The sequence below is a fragment of the Mytilus edulis genome, chromosome 1 (assembly GCF_963676685.1).
Source record: "Mytilus edulis chromosome 1, xbMytEdul2.2, whole genome shotgun sequence".
Lineage (NCBI taxonomy): Eukaryota > Metazoa > Mollusca > Bivalvia > Mytilida > Mytilidae > Mytilus > Mytilus edulis.
In genome coordinates this window covers 125161036-125175979 of record NC_092344.1, presented here as the reverse complement: position 1 = coordinate 125175979, position 14944 = coordinate 125161036, and the positions used below count along the sequence as shown (strand labels likewise).

The 14944-nt window shown below is 30.5% G+C and overlaps 1 protein-coding gene across 50 annotated transcripts in view; it reads right to left on the bottom strand.

The window, feature by feature from the left end:
- The window catches only part of LOC139505616 (trichohyalin-like), a 69842-nt gene that overhangs the window by 19030 nt on the left and 35868 nt on the right, over nt 1–14944 (bottom strand). For 47 of the 50 annotated variants that reach the window (XM_071295197.1, XM_071295221.1, XM_071295299.1 and 44 more), the window contains 3 exons: nt 13494–13628; nt 11144–11245; nt 3056–3199 (listed from right to left, as the gene is read on the bottom strand). In XM_071295197.1, the coding sequence (XP_071151298.1) occupies nt 3056–3199; nt 11144–11245; nt 13494–13628 (381 nt within the window). The remainder of the gene's footprint in view (nt 1–3055; nt 3200–11143; nt 11246–13493; nt 13629–14944) is intronic. The other 3 variants (XM_071295149.1, XM_071295298.1, XM_071295310.1) reach the window with 3 other exon arrangements.

Below are 14944 nucleotides of genomic sequence, written 5' to 3'. Positions count from 1 at the left end.
TTGCTGATCTTTTTTGCTGTTTACAGTTTATCTTTATCTATAATAATATTCAAGATAATGACCAAAAACTGCAAAATTTCCTTAAAATTACCAATTAAGTGGCAGCAACCCAACAATGGTTTGTTTGATTCATCTGAAAATTTCAGGGCTGATAGATCTTGACCTAATGAACATTTTTACTCCATGTCAGATTTGCTCTAGATGCTTTCGTTTTTGAGATATAAGCCAAAAACTGCATTTGACCCCTATGTTCTATTTTAAGTAACGGCGGCCATGTTTTTTGACGGATCAAAAATCAAAGCACACACTTTGAGCAGGATAATCTAAGGAACAATCATGCTAAGTTTTAACCAAATCCATTCAGTAGTTTCAGAGGAGAAGATTTTTTAAAGTTAGCAAATATGATGAACAAATTGTGAAAAATTGTCATTAAAGGACAATAACCCCTTAAGGGGTCAATTGACAATTTTGGTCATATTAACTTATTTGTAGATCTTACTTTGCTGATCTTTTTTGCTGTTTACAGTTTATCTTTATCTATAATAATATTCAAGATAATGACCAAAAACTGCAAAATTTCCTTAAAATTACCAATTAAGTAGCAGCAACCCAACAATGGTTTGTTTGATTCATCTGAAAATTTCAGGGCTGATAGATCTTGACCTAATGAACATTTTTACTCCATGTCAGATTTGCTCTAAATGCTTTCGTTTTTGAGATATAAGCCAAAAACTGCATTTGACCCCTATGTTCTATTTTAAGTAACGGCGGCCATGTTTTTTGACGGATCAAAAATCGAAGCGCACATTTTGTGCAGGATATACTAAGGAACAATCATGTTAAGTTTCATTCAAATCCATTCAGTAGTTTCAGAGGAGAAGATGTTTGAAAAATTGTTAACGACGACGACGACGACGACGACGTCGACGACGACGACAACGGACGCCAAGTGATGAGAAAAGCTCACATGGCCTTTTAGGCCAGGTGAGCTAAAAAAAGACTCATAGAATAAAAGAGGATATATATACTTAAACCCAGAATAAGGGTAAAAATAAGATAACAATTCAAAAACAAGAATGTGTCCAAAGTACACGGATGCCTCACTCGCACTATCATTTTCCATATTCAGTTGTCTGTGAATTTGGGAGAAAAACTCTAATTTGGCATTAAAGTTAGAAAGATCATATCATAGGGAACATGTGTACTAAGTTTCAAGTTGATTGGACTTCAACTTCATCAAAAACTACCTTGACCAAAAACTTTAACCTGAAGCGGGACGAACGAACAAACAAACGTACGAACAAACGGACCCACAGACCAGAAAACATATTGCCCCTTTACTATCGTAGGTGGGGCATAATTAACCAACACCAGACAATGTTAAACCCTTGGCCTTATAGTCTAAAAACAGAAACTGTTAAACCCTTGGCCTTAGTCTAAAAACAGACACTGTTAAACCCTTGGCCTTAGTCTAAAAACAGACACTGTTAAACCCTTGGCCTTAGTCTTAAAACAACTCAGTATACATTTACCCTACAATAATATTATTCTGTACATATTCCTTTTCCATATCATACATTATTAATAACTAATAAAGGCTATCACTTTTCATGCAAGATAAGAGTTTGTTACTATTTCATCATTACCAAGTTTGCATGTAGCCTGTTCAACAGATTCTTGACATTTTGCAAATTACTTTTTTGTATATGGACTGTTCAAGAAATAAGAAAATCAAAAGTTTGTTACTTTCTTTTGTTTTCAAAACTAAGCAACACCTATCAAATTTGATATAATATCAGTGTCTTTCTATCCCTATAGAGGTATTTCTGAAAAAAAATCCTTTCAATTTTAAGACAAGATACAAATGCCTATGCATAATTTCAAAAATCTGCAGTACATTTTATATAACTTAACCCTTTCGCCGATGAGTCCCGGTTTACCGGGATTCACGCTTCAGACTGCTGACGACGAGTCCCGTTTTACCGGGATCGGAATACATCTTTTATATTTCCGGCTCAAACAGTGCAAACATGAGTTATCTTTCTTTGATGAATAACCCGGATGAAAGTGTAAACATGACGCTTCAGTTTGTTGAAAACCGTGTCAAAATCAGAGGAAATTTACGGAATTTACGAGAATTTGAAATGAGGGAACAATTTTTTAGAAAGAATATGGAAGAATTGAGGCCAAACTAGTATACTTTTTTGACATAAAATGTCGTTTTATGTTCAAAACACTTGGAATGGACATCGTTCAGTGTGAGGAATTTGTACAGCCTCATAATTTTTTTTCAAAATTTTGCCATTTTGGGTTAAAAAAATTACGATTTGGGGTCAATAAGCAGAATTTTGAGAATTTCACTGAAATAATGCCGAAAAATTGAAAATTTGAATATTTTATGAGGAAAAAATTATCAAAACATAAAAAAACCTGTGAACTTGGTGTTAGTGAATGAAATAAATAAACAAATAACTACAAACAAGTTTTTATTGACATTTATTATTAAGATCTCCCACTTGAGTAAAAGTAGCCAGGGAAGCCATCGTCTCAGAGTAGCTTCTGTCTGGGCAGCAATCGGTGAAAGGGTTAAACAAAAATGTTGTTCCAGTTACCACATGAAACTTGGTATCCAGTTTTAGAAATGTTTTATTAAATTAAACTAAACCATACAAGGTAATTAATTAATTATTAGAGAGTAGAAAATATTATATGACAACAGTAAATATACATGGACTTTCTTCAAGTAGCTTTTATATGTCAAAAGTAATGTTCTGTATAAACTAGCTTAGCTAAATCTCTAATATACCACACTGAAAGTTTTCAGAAAATTTCAGTGAGGTCAACTTTAAACTGGATTCTCTATTATATTACAACTTTTACAGAAATTCTCTCTCATAAATTGCACTGAAATAATCTATCTAAGCAAATAGAGTAACTTTCATTAAGTATTGAAGCCATGTATATTCAAAACAACATATAACGCAACAGACATGTTATATAATCTAAAGGGAACCAGATAACAAAGTAGAGCCTAGCATACAAAGCACACTGGTACCTTTTCCATAATATCTTTATATTCTTTTTTCCGTTCCTCAGCAAAGTTTTTACGTTTATCATAGTTATATGAATCGACCCCAGCAATAATTCCTTTAGGGCCTGACGTATCTATCCATTCCCTCCTTCCCTGTTCAGGTGTCTTCTGTGGTTATAAAGAGCAATCATACATTAGTATCAAGTCATAACATAACTTGGGTATCAGAAAATGATATACTATCTTACCTGACTTGGGTACCGAGATAGTTTCATTCAGATGAAAGCACATTCAACATACACTGACATTGTGGCATCGTAAAATAACAATAATGCTTCTTAGTTAGTTTTTCCAATTAAATTATGTTCAATACTTAATTATGCAAAAGTTTAAAAAAGAATTTTTCACCTTATAAATTCTCATTTCTTAGTACTTAAATAGGAAAAAACTTCAACAATTCTTTATATCATAGCATCAGTTAACAATTGTAACATGGATTTTTAATATGCTCTTAAATCATAATGTTAAAAAGTGCATTTGAGTGTAGATCATATTAGTTAGAATTAAAAGATCAATTAATTACACATATATATGTTACAGTAAATAGGTGAAATTAGGAATTACATGTAATTACTAAAATTTAGGAATTACAGGTAATTCCCGATGCACTTAGTTAATACAAGTAATTCCTTAAACGGCCCAGTTATTACCAGTAATTACTAAATTTAAAATGAATTTTTACACCTATTTACTGACTGCTAAAACAACCATAACTTTTGATCACCTGACCATAATACAACATTGTTTTAGCTGTGTAATACTAACTTGAAGATCAGTTAGTACTCTTAAAATTTTGAATGGTTGATATGTATAAAAAATATCTTGAATAAATATGGACTTTCAAATATTTGGTTAAATCAGAGCAACTTTAGTTTTAATCCAAAATGGTTTAAGTTGAGCATTCTACAGATAATTTTTGACCAACTTCAGCAGACATGGAAATCAGAAATGGAAAATTCTCCCAAAGCATTATTTCTTAACTTTTTAAAGAACTCTTTGAATTTGAAGAATATTTAGACTTATTCCATATTGGTATTATTTTAGTAGGTTTCTCTATATGAATTGGATTTTGAATACAAAAGCATATTTACCTGAGAAAGTGTTATTCACCGCGCTAAACAACACACGTTTTTACATGCAACGTTATGGTAAAATGTTCCATGTAAAAAAAAATGGTAGATATATGTTTGTTATTAAATACATTTTCTTCTCTCGGAATGTGGAATAAAACAATTACTGTCTTTTGTTTCGGTAAATATGGGGTTTTATTGACTTTTGTAAAAATGATATTCACTTCGGCCGTCGGACTCATTGAATATCATTTTTCAAAAGTCAATAAAACCGCATATTTACCTTATCAAAAGACAGTAATTGTATATTATTACCTTATAAAGATAAGATAATGTTATGTAGGTTAAGAACTGGAATGAACTGTTATGTGCATTAGCTTCGAGATATATAAAAAAATATCTTTTTTTTGTTGTTAAATCATTTATAACAAGAATGTGTCCCCAGTACACGAATGCCCCACTCGCACTATCATTTTCTATGTTCAGTGGACCGTGAAATTGGGGTAAACCCTCTAATTTGGCATTAAAATTTAAAAGATCATATCATAGGGAACATGTATACTAAGTTTGAAGTCGATTGGACTTCAACTTCATCAAAAACTACCTCGACCAAAAACTTTAACCTGAAGCGGGACAGACGAACGAACGAACAGACGGACGGACGGACGCACAGACCAGAAAACATAATGCCCCTCTACTATCGTAGGTGGGGCATAAAAATGATATAGTAAAATTATAATTCACTGTTAGCAGCCATTCTGGTTTTATTTTGTTAAATTAGCTGAGAAACAAGGTTGATGAGTTGTGCACTTGCAAGTGAATATTTGGACCTCATTGAATACGTATTCATGTGACCTTCAAATCAACCCCTAGCTGGAGATGGGTTATCGATGTATTAAGCTATTAAAATTGTAAAGGTTTTGCAGAACAAATATTTTCGGCTACTTTTGCTGTTAATCGCAAGCTCAACAAAAATGAGGAAAAAATATTAAAATTTTCCTCTAGATACTATCTTTTGACTAGTACTGTAAGAAGCTTCAGTCAAAATTGGGTAAAAATCCAGGATGGTTTATACAATCTAATGTTTTAAAAAATACTACAGAGTGTATGTAATGTTAACTGGGAAAAAACTAGTCCATCTATAAGTAATATACGAAAAAAAAAAATTTTCAAACTTTACTTTTGGATATTATTTTATGATCATAAACATTTAGCTTCTGTCCAAGTTTGGTGCAAATCCAGGATATTTGGAGAAAGTTTTTTTTAAAGTTTTGAACCACAGTGCATGATAGAAATTTTAGTTTGATTTTGGATAGATATCATTGTCTTGCATACATATATTTACGGAGTTTCAAAACCTATAAAACAGCCATTTTCCAGTTTCAATTCACAAACACTAAAGAGTATGCACTTTGGATGTGCATTATATTCCTACATCCTTAAGTTAGCGCCCTTAAAATCCCTACCCCTTTACTTTATTATTTGGTATCTTGAATTATGTTTTTAATTTTAAAACAAAAACATCCAGTTAGTAAATAGCTGTAAAAATGACAAAAAAAATCAGTGATTACCAGTAATCACTGAAACATCTAGTAAATACATGTAATTACTAAATTGGCTAGTAATTACAGGTATTTACTGAAGTGTTTAGTAATTACCTGTAATTCCTAATTTCACCTATTTACTGTAACATATATAACAGAACAATTACACATATATATAACAGAACAATTACACATATATATAACAGAACAATTACACACATATATATAACAGAACAATTACACACATATATATAACAGAACAATAACACATATATATAACAGAACAATTACACATATATATATAACAGAACAATTACACATATATATATAACAGAACAATTACACATATATATATAACAGAACAATTACACATATATATAACAGAACAATTACACATATATATAACAGAACAATTACACATATATATAACAGAACAATTACACATATATATATAACAGAACAAACTAAAAAAAAAAATACTAATCGCTCAAGGTATAAATGTATACACTGTAGATAAATAAATACTAATCGCTCAAGGTATAAATGTATACACTGTAGATAAATAAATACTAATCGCTCAAGGTATAAATGTATAAATTGAAGAATAAAATCATATGCTATAAATGTAAAAAGTAAAAAATAAAACCTTATCACTCACAATATAAATGTATATTTAGTATTAAAATCAAATAACTGCTCAAGGTATCAATATATAAACTGTAAGGAAAAATCGCTCAAGATATAAATGTATAAATTAAGATCAAAGTCTAAACTAAAATAACAAAAAAGTAAGTTGTATTAAAACATGCATATATATTTATTTACACTGTTCATAACAGCAGCTTGTGCATTCTGACATGCTGTTAGAAAATTATTCCATAAAAATTGAATAAGTATTAATACATTCTTGCTATTAACAGCCTTTGTATATATAAACTTTCAATGTTACATAAAAATTACAATGTAAGCAGATACAACAAAATACATACATACACATAGTCATGCTGTTAACAACAAAGTTATTAAATATATACAATTAAAGATTGCATATTTTGGCTTTAACATTGATTCACTGATAGGGTCTTTGCATCGGAACTAAACACATTTATTTCTAAAAAAACAGTTGTTGGCATGACACGGGTTATGTTCTTCTCATATATTTTATGATAGTATGATACTAAACCCCTAAAGGGAGGGATTGTACCTGATATTCATATGATGAAGACATAATCTTTCAATCAGTTTAATTGAGGTCTGGAGCTGGCATGTCAGTTAACTGCTAGTAGTCTGTTGTTATTTATGTATTATTGTCATTTTATTTATTTTCTTTTGTTACATCTTTTGACATCAGACTCGGACTTCTCTTGAACTGAATTTTAATGTGCGTATTGTTATTGTTTTACTTTTCTACATTGGCTAGAGGTATAGGGGGAGGGTTGAGATCTCATAAACATGTTTAACCCCGCCGCAATTTTGCGCCTGTCCCAAGTCAGGAGCCTCTGGCCTTTGTTAGTCTTGTATGATTTTAAATTTTAGTTTCTTGTGTATAATTCGGAGTTTAGTATGACGTCCATTATCACTGTACTATTATGCATATTTTAGGGGCCAGCTGAAGGACACCTACGGGTGCGGGAATTCTCGCTACATTGAAGACCCGTTGGTTGCCTTCGGCTGTTGTTTGCTCTATGGTCGGGTGGTTGTCGCTTTGACATATTCACCATTTCCTTTCTCAATTTTAATGTTATATACACAAATTACAGAGTAAGCCAATTAACAGAAATTATAAAATGTAATAAAATATAACAAATCTTAAGCAGAAATGATAATATTCTATTGTAGTCTTGACGTCTTTCTTCATTAATTTTTTTACGTATTTTTCATAATATAAATCCTTTGTTGCTAGGACACCTTTAAGACCAGAAGAGTCTTTCCATTCATGATTACTTTTAGGTTGCTACATAGAAAATAATATCTGGTAGTTGTCTCCCTTTACATCAGTGTAGGATATTTTTTACTTGATGATAATACATTTTTAAACGTCTTAACCTAAATGTTTCTTGCACATTCAGGGAATTTAACATCTCTATGGAGATACTTGTCGATAAAATCTGACAAGAAGTCAATTTCAAAACTCTCATACAGCAAGTCACCATTAAAAGTTAAAGATTAATGTTTTGCTTTCATACACTTAAAGATTATACATTTGTTGTATATAAAATGTATCATGCTTTAATCACAAATTTAAATTAAATAATGACAACAACGATTTATATCCAAAGTTAAGTTTTATTCTTTTGTAAATTTTGGTTTAAAAATATGTACTATTCTTGTTACAAGAGCTTGATATGAATTTTTTTCTAACATTACCGTGTAAGCATTTGGCATTAATGCAGCAAAAGAGAGCAGATAAATACCTTGGCTAAAATTTCATTATAATCTTTACGACGTTGATTGTTGAACTTTTTCTTATTATTATCACTGTATGTATCTCTCCCACCCAGAGCTCCGACAGGACTTGTCATATCAACCCATGCACGATGACCTGAAGACTGCTGTTTAAATGGCAAAATTACAACTCTTTTATCATAAATTTAAAACCAAAAGCATCTAATGGTTATATGAAAAAAAAATGATCACATACTTTTTTTCATTATACATAATGAACTCCCCTTGAACTAAAGTATACAGATTTATTACGGCAATTTCAATTTTGTTTCAAGTGCCATATAGTTTTTTCCTTTTTCCCAGAAAAAATAGGCTCTCTTCACAGACCAAAAAAAAAATAGAATTATTAGGGTATACATGTATATGAAAAAATTAACATAAATATACAAATTAATTAAAGATACATACTAGGACATGTTATGTCATGATGTATACCTATATCTATTTATATATAAGTGCATTACAAATGTCTGCCAGAGTACAACATTTACAATAATATGATAATACAAAAATAACTGGTCTATTTTAGGTTCCTTAACTATATTTCAGTAAAGTAAGTGTATTTCCAGCATTTTATAGAAAAATCCTATGTGAATCAAGTATGTAAAAAAAAATCCATGCAGGAAAGGGTTAAGTATAATTCAAGAAAAAAAAGATAATATTTATGCAGAGTCTTACATAATAACAGTAGAAAATTCAATAAAAACAAAATACGGGAAAATTTCTCGAATTTTTCATTGTACTAATGAACTCAAAATCGTTCAAATTTTTTTTGTCGTGTTTTGAAATCCAGGACCTGCGCAGAAATGTACAATGTACTTCCTTTTTCCGGTCTCGTTTGTATGAAACTTTGAGTAAAATATATATTTATCAGTCTAGTATAAAATAGGAAGGAACGCGCAATACCAATTTCATTTTTAATAATTCCTTGATATGAAAAAACGTTACCTGATGATAGTGTTTCTTTGTTTACATTGCATATGACGTCATAATTTAAATAACGTCACAACTAAATCCCTAACAACAGAACCAAAATCGGAAACGTTACGGTATTTCCGTTTCTTTTTTTTTAAACAAATATTTAAGGTACAAAAAAATAATTCATACAGACTTCGTCCCCATTTACAGGTAATGCCTGCCTCATATTATAAGAAAAATCCCTGAATCTGATTTATCACTTTCTCTACACAATATATCTCTAAATTCCATCAAGAATCAAGAGCTTTTTGTAAGAATCAAAATTGCTTTATACATAGTTTAAAATGAACTTTCCTTATGAAAGAAAATACAAATTTTCAGGGTTTTTTTAAACTGGTAATTGTCCATAAAAGTACAATATACAGGACATTTTACCCTTATAAAGAACTCAGATTTATATTCCATGCTTGATATTCATAAAACTCTATAAAAGTGCTTGCAACAAATTGAGATGAGCTGATAATGAATTATGATTTAATCATTTTAATACATGGAGGAGAGCTTAGATATACAGTGATTCACACCAAAGCAGCCAACTCAAGGAAGACCATCCTTATCTATATGACAAAATAAATTTGTTCAGAGGCTATCTCTAATAAGATGTTCTAAATATAAATTATTATTCCAACAATTTATCTATCCATCAAAACTTCTTTGTGTTCTGAATAATATTTACTAAACAAATAAGACTTGTAGAATGAATATTTACATCCAAACATTAAAGCTTCTTGCAAACTTAAAATTTAGCAGATTAATCAAACATTCATGTGTTAAATTTGCCTAAGCCTAGTTTGATGGAGTTGATCTGGAATTTTCATAACTTAAACCCCAACAACTATAGACACCAAAATGAAAAGTTAAATAGAGAGGACTTAAGAATGAAATAAAAATATATACATACTATATAAAGCTATAAACCAGTTTTACATACCATAAATGTCTTAAAAATGATTTATAAAACATATAAAACCTTCACCATGAGACATACAAAGATAAAATAAACAAATAATCTAACAGAGTTAACACCAGTAACCAAAATATCATAATTGATGCCATTACTGTTACAAAAATATTATAAGTGGTGTCATTCCCATACCAAAAATAATATAAGTGGTGTGTTCCCCGAATCAAAAATATCACAAATGATGTGATTCGTACCAAAAATATCATGTACCAAAATTATTATGAATGGTGTGATCCCGTACCAAAAATATCATAAATGGTGATCCCAGTACCAAAAATCCCATCTGTAGTGCTGCCACAGCAACAAGTCAGATACCTGAGCTTGCATGTCTTGATATTCTTTAGAGCGTTCCACTACTTGATGTTTTCTCCAGTCGTCATACCTAAACTGACCTATTGGTAATCCAAACTTATCTGGGCCAACATCTTTCTCAGAAGGTTTTGTGAAATCCCGAAACTGTATTTTCAAATGAATTTCGAGTTTAAATATAAAGGATACATTTATTTAAAAAAAAAAAAAAAAACTTGATATAACTTAATCAGTGCTTTGCTTTTGCGCCAATTGGCATTTCATATGGCCAAAAAAATCTTTCATTTGCGCCACAAACCATACTTCAATTGCGTCAAAAAATAGAACCATTCATTTGCACCACTACGTAGAAACAAATCTTATTTATGATACAGCAATGAATATTTAACTTTTCTGCTACATGTAACCTGTATTACCTGTGAAATGGCACAAATGAAAGATTGGATTTTTTCAAAATTGGCGCAAATGCAATGCGCCAAACTTAATAGTTTCTTTCTCTCTCACAAGCAATGTATAGAATATCCACCTTAAATACCATTTTTAGTCTTTTATCTGACATTTCTATTGAAAATAAAAAAAAAAACGTTTTCAGTGTTTATGAAACTTTTAAAATTTTATTGAAAATCAGGTCTGTGAGATATTCTCAGGTGAATACCAAAATGATAAATAGTTGTTTACAAAACCCTATCAAGTTTATTCCTTGCATTATTTATTCTTTTCTTCAGTTGTCTCCCTTGTTTACCTTGTCATGCATTTCACTCCTGACTTGATCTTCCATGTATTTCTTCAAGGTCATATCTCGTCTTGTCAGTAATTCATCCTCCATTCCAATCTTCTCTCCTTTCTATAAAGTCCACAAATAAATTGTGACAACAAAAGCCATTTCATACGTATCAGGGGACCACATGACATAAAATATGTATTAAGTTATTTGAGAAGAAAAAATAAAAATATAGAATATGCTTCGCAATTTATTATGGTAAAACAATATGCTATAAGCAAAACAAGCAAATTGACCATTAAAATAGGGCTAAAGGAGCCTTGTTTATAATTGATGTCATATCCAAATTGATCATTAAAATAGGGCTAAATGAGCCTTGTTTATAATTCATGTCATATCCAAAGAATTTCTTGCTTTACATGCATAATACTTTCTTCTATATTTTCCAATTGTACTTGTATTACGGAGAAGACTTTATGTAAAGTTTAAGTTTTACTTGTGCATTATCTATCTTCATAAACTTAGCATATAAAATATGTTTAAACTAAAAGATTAACCTCTTTGATCTATTATATTTAACTAGAATTTCATGCGGAATTATTATATGAATTATAATTAAACAAAATTTCAACATACATTCCACCAAAAATAACTGACCACAATGACAGACTAGTTTTGGTAAAACCTCTATCAAGAGAAGGTGCATTGAGAAATTCCTTTGGTCTTAGAAAACCACATGAGCTGCTTGATAGATATAAGCAAAGCTTGAACTAAAAGGTTTTTATATATTGTGAAATTTTATTATGAATTAAGTAATGGTTGAAAGAAAGTGCAAATTAAATTTTGTTCTTAAAATTGCATTGTTTGTTTGCTTCCACATAAATCAGTGATTGGGAAACTTCAAGCAAGTCGTGGAGTACTGTATGAACACAGTCCTAATAAGTTAAACATTATAAAACACATTTTCCTGGTCATTTAAGGCCAAATGGTAGATAATTAATAGTTATCCCATAAGGACGCGGTGTGTCAGTGTAAGATCATCCCGATGGCCGGAGGCCAGAGGGTGATCTTACACTGACATACTAAGTCCGAATGGGATAACTATTTTACATCCCAGCTGTTTTAGATTACACAAAAAACCATTTATAATTCATAAAATCTAGTTTAGAACGCCACACAACCATTATTATATATTTTATATATTACTTTATGATGTATACCCTTTATGACCCCTTAACACGATGAGTAGATATCAAACAATGTCAACTCGCCCCGCTGGCCAATCGGCCCACACAATATCGCCACTTTATGAAAAAATCGCCCCACTCTTGTAACCGACTCGCCCAACATAAAAAAGTGTAAAATAAAATTGAACAATCAGTCTGACATCTCATTTATTTAACGAAAAGGGTTTAAACCCCAACGAGTAAAGGTCTGCCAACTCGCCTCAGTTATAAAAGTATCTTGCTTCCTTTAAGTATGTTAAATTTCTAATAGTTTGTATCCAGTTGACCTGGTAAAGTGGTATGTTTCGTGGCTTGATATGCTAAAGGTCTTGAGTTCGAATCCCAGTATATACACTGGATTTTTTCTGCGTGAATTTTGATAGATAGTCTTCTCCGTATAATTAATTATAAGTTTTATACTGGATTTGACATTCCCGCCAAAATGTTACAGAACAAAGGAAAGCATGCATAACAAAGAAACTTAAACTGGGGTGATCTGGTAGGGGTGATCCGGCTCAGATCACCCCTGTTAGAACAAAGGAGCTGGGATGTAATGAACTCTTTAATCAAATGGAATATGGTGAGCGTTTAATCAAGTGAAATAAGTAGACCGTTTAAGGCATTTTTTTCAAATGGAATAATTAGACCGTTGTCCTAAAGTGTAAGAACATCAGATTCACTTTGATCCATAAACTTTTATGTAGATGACCAAACAGTCGATCAAGATTCTCAGAGATCAATAAATGGACAATAAACTATAATAGTACAATAGTGCTGTAAATTTACAACTATTAAACAAAAAGATATAATTTTAAGTGAGAAATTTGGCCAAATAATGACCTTTATCATAGTGTGCCATCTATTCTTTTTTTTAATTCCAAAACAAATAAATAAATACTCAAAAATGAAAATAAAAGTATGAGAGATGAAGCAAAGAAGTACAATTCTGGATAAACGCAAAAAAGAAGAAAGATGAAATGAAATAATGCAAAAGTGTAAACAATAGAAAGTTAACCCTGTGCCCATCAAGAACAGATAACTCTAGTGAAAACTGGAAGAAATAAAAGATACATGTGCATTGGAGAAGTCAGAAAATAGTGTATTAATGTGCACACAGCCAATATCCCAGCACACTTGGTGTCTACCTTAGCTAAATGTTCGTTATATTCTCTGTTTCGTTGTACTTCTTGTTGTTTTTTCTGATGATCATATCGTGTCTGACCTATAGGTAACCCCTGAAGACTTTCTGGTGTATACTGTCTATATGAAGGACGACTTGTCTAAAATACAATTCGACATTTCATTCAATATCAGCTTTGTGTTATTGTACATTAACTTTCTCAGTGACTTCAGAATGATTTCAATTAAAAGAGAACTTCTTTGTTTTCTAATATATATAACATCCAAAATATGTAAACTATACTGACTTTATTTTTTAATGTTGAAAAAATATGGCGGAATATGCTTCACATCAATAAAAATTAGATTAAATATTTAAACACATGGTCTTAATTTCAATAATCTATTTTTGGGCAGTGCCAACATATTGTTTCCCCCTAATTCAAAGTTAATAAAAAAAAAGTCATTAAAAAGAGACCCTTGATTTCATATGATATAAACAATGTATGCCCTTATCCTTAAAACTGTTTATATGGTTAATATAAAATGGACAGATTTATTAATCCTTCAATACTCAAGGGAAATACAAGTAAGTTTACAATCCATTGTGAAGGTTGAAGATCAAAGTACCATTTCATGTTGTATATTATTTTTCAAAAAAACCAAAGATAACTAATGTAAATTATCAGGAATTTAACTACAAGTATTGCAACAGAACTTGATTTGTTGGATTTCTGTTGCTGAAGATTTGTCTTAAAATAACACTATATATTAAACTAATAGTTGACACTTATTTAGATAAGATAAAGATGCCTTCTAACCCCCTCTCTTTCACCATATCTAGGTATTTCTTAAACATCCCTTATTGAATCTTTAACATAATAATAGAACAAACAATAATAATAATAAAATAAAGCAAGCAATATTCAAAATACTATGTATGTAAAGATAAATTATATAAGCTATAAATCAGACTACATGAATATAGTATTTGTAAGCAATTATACTTTTAAATATAAGTTTATTTGTTAATAGTTAATAAAGACTAGAGAAAACAGTCAATGTTTATAAAATTGAACTGATTAAAAATCAGGTATAAAAAAGGTAAAAGTTCTGAAAATATAACCTCTAAAAAAAGTAAATTTCTCAAAAAAATAACCTCTAAACACAAGTCACACCCAGAACACACTACAGAGTGTAAATATTAAAATCAGATGAAGTTATAAAACCAATCACCCATGACATTAAAACACAATGTTAAATAACTGAGCATGTTGATATGTCATTCTAAAGCATGGTCATTAAATTCCAGATTCTGAAATATTACTTCACTTTAAATACTTGTTTTCTGTCCCTAACTAATATGCTAAACAAAATAACCATACAAATCTGGTATCTGTTATACTGAGATGCAGACCTAAGTAGCATTTCCCCTCAAATGTACTTTTTCTCTTCAGCTGCCCTTATTGGCTTCAAA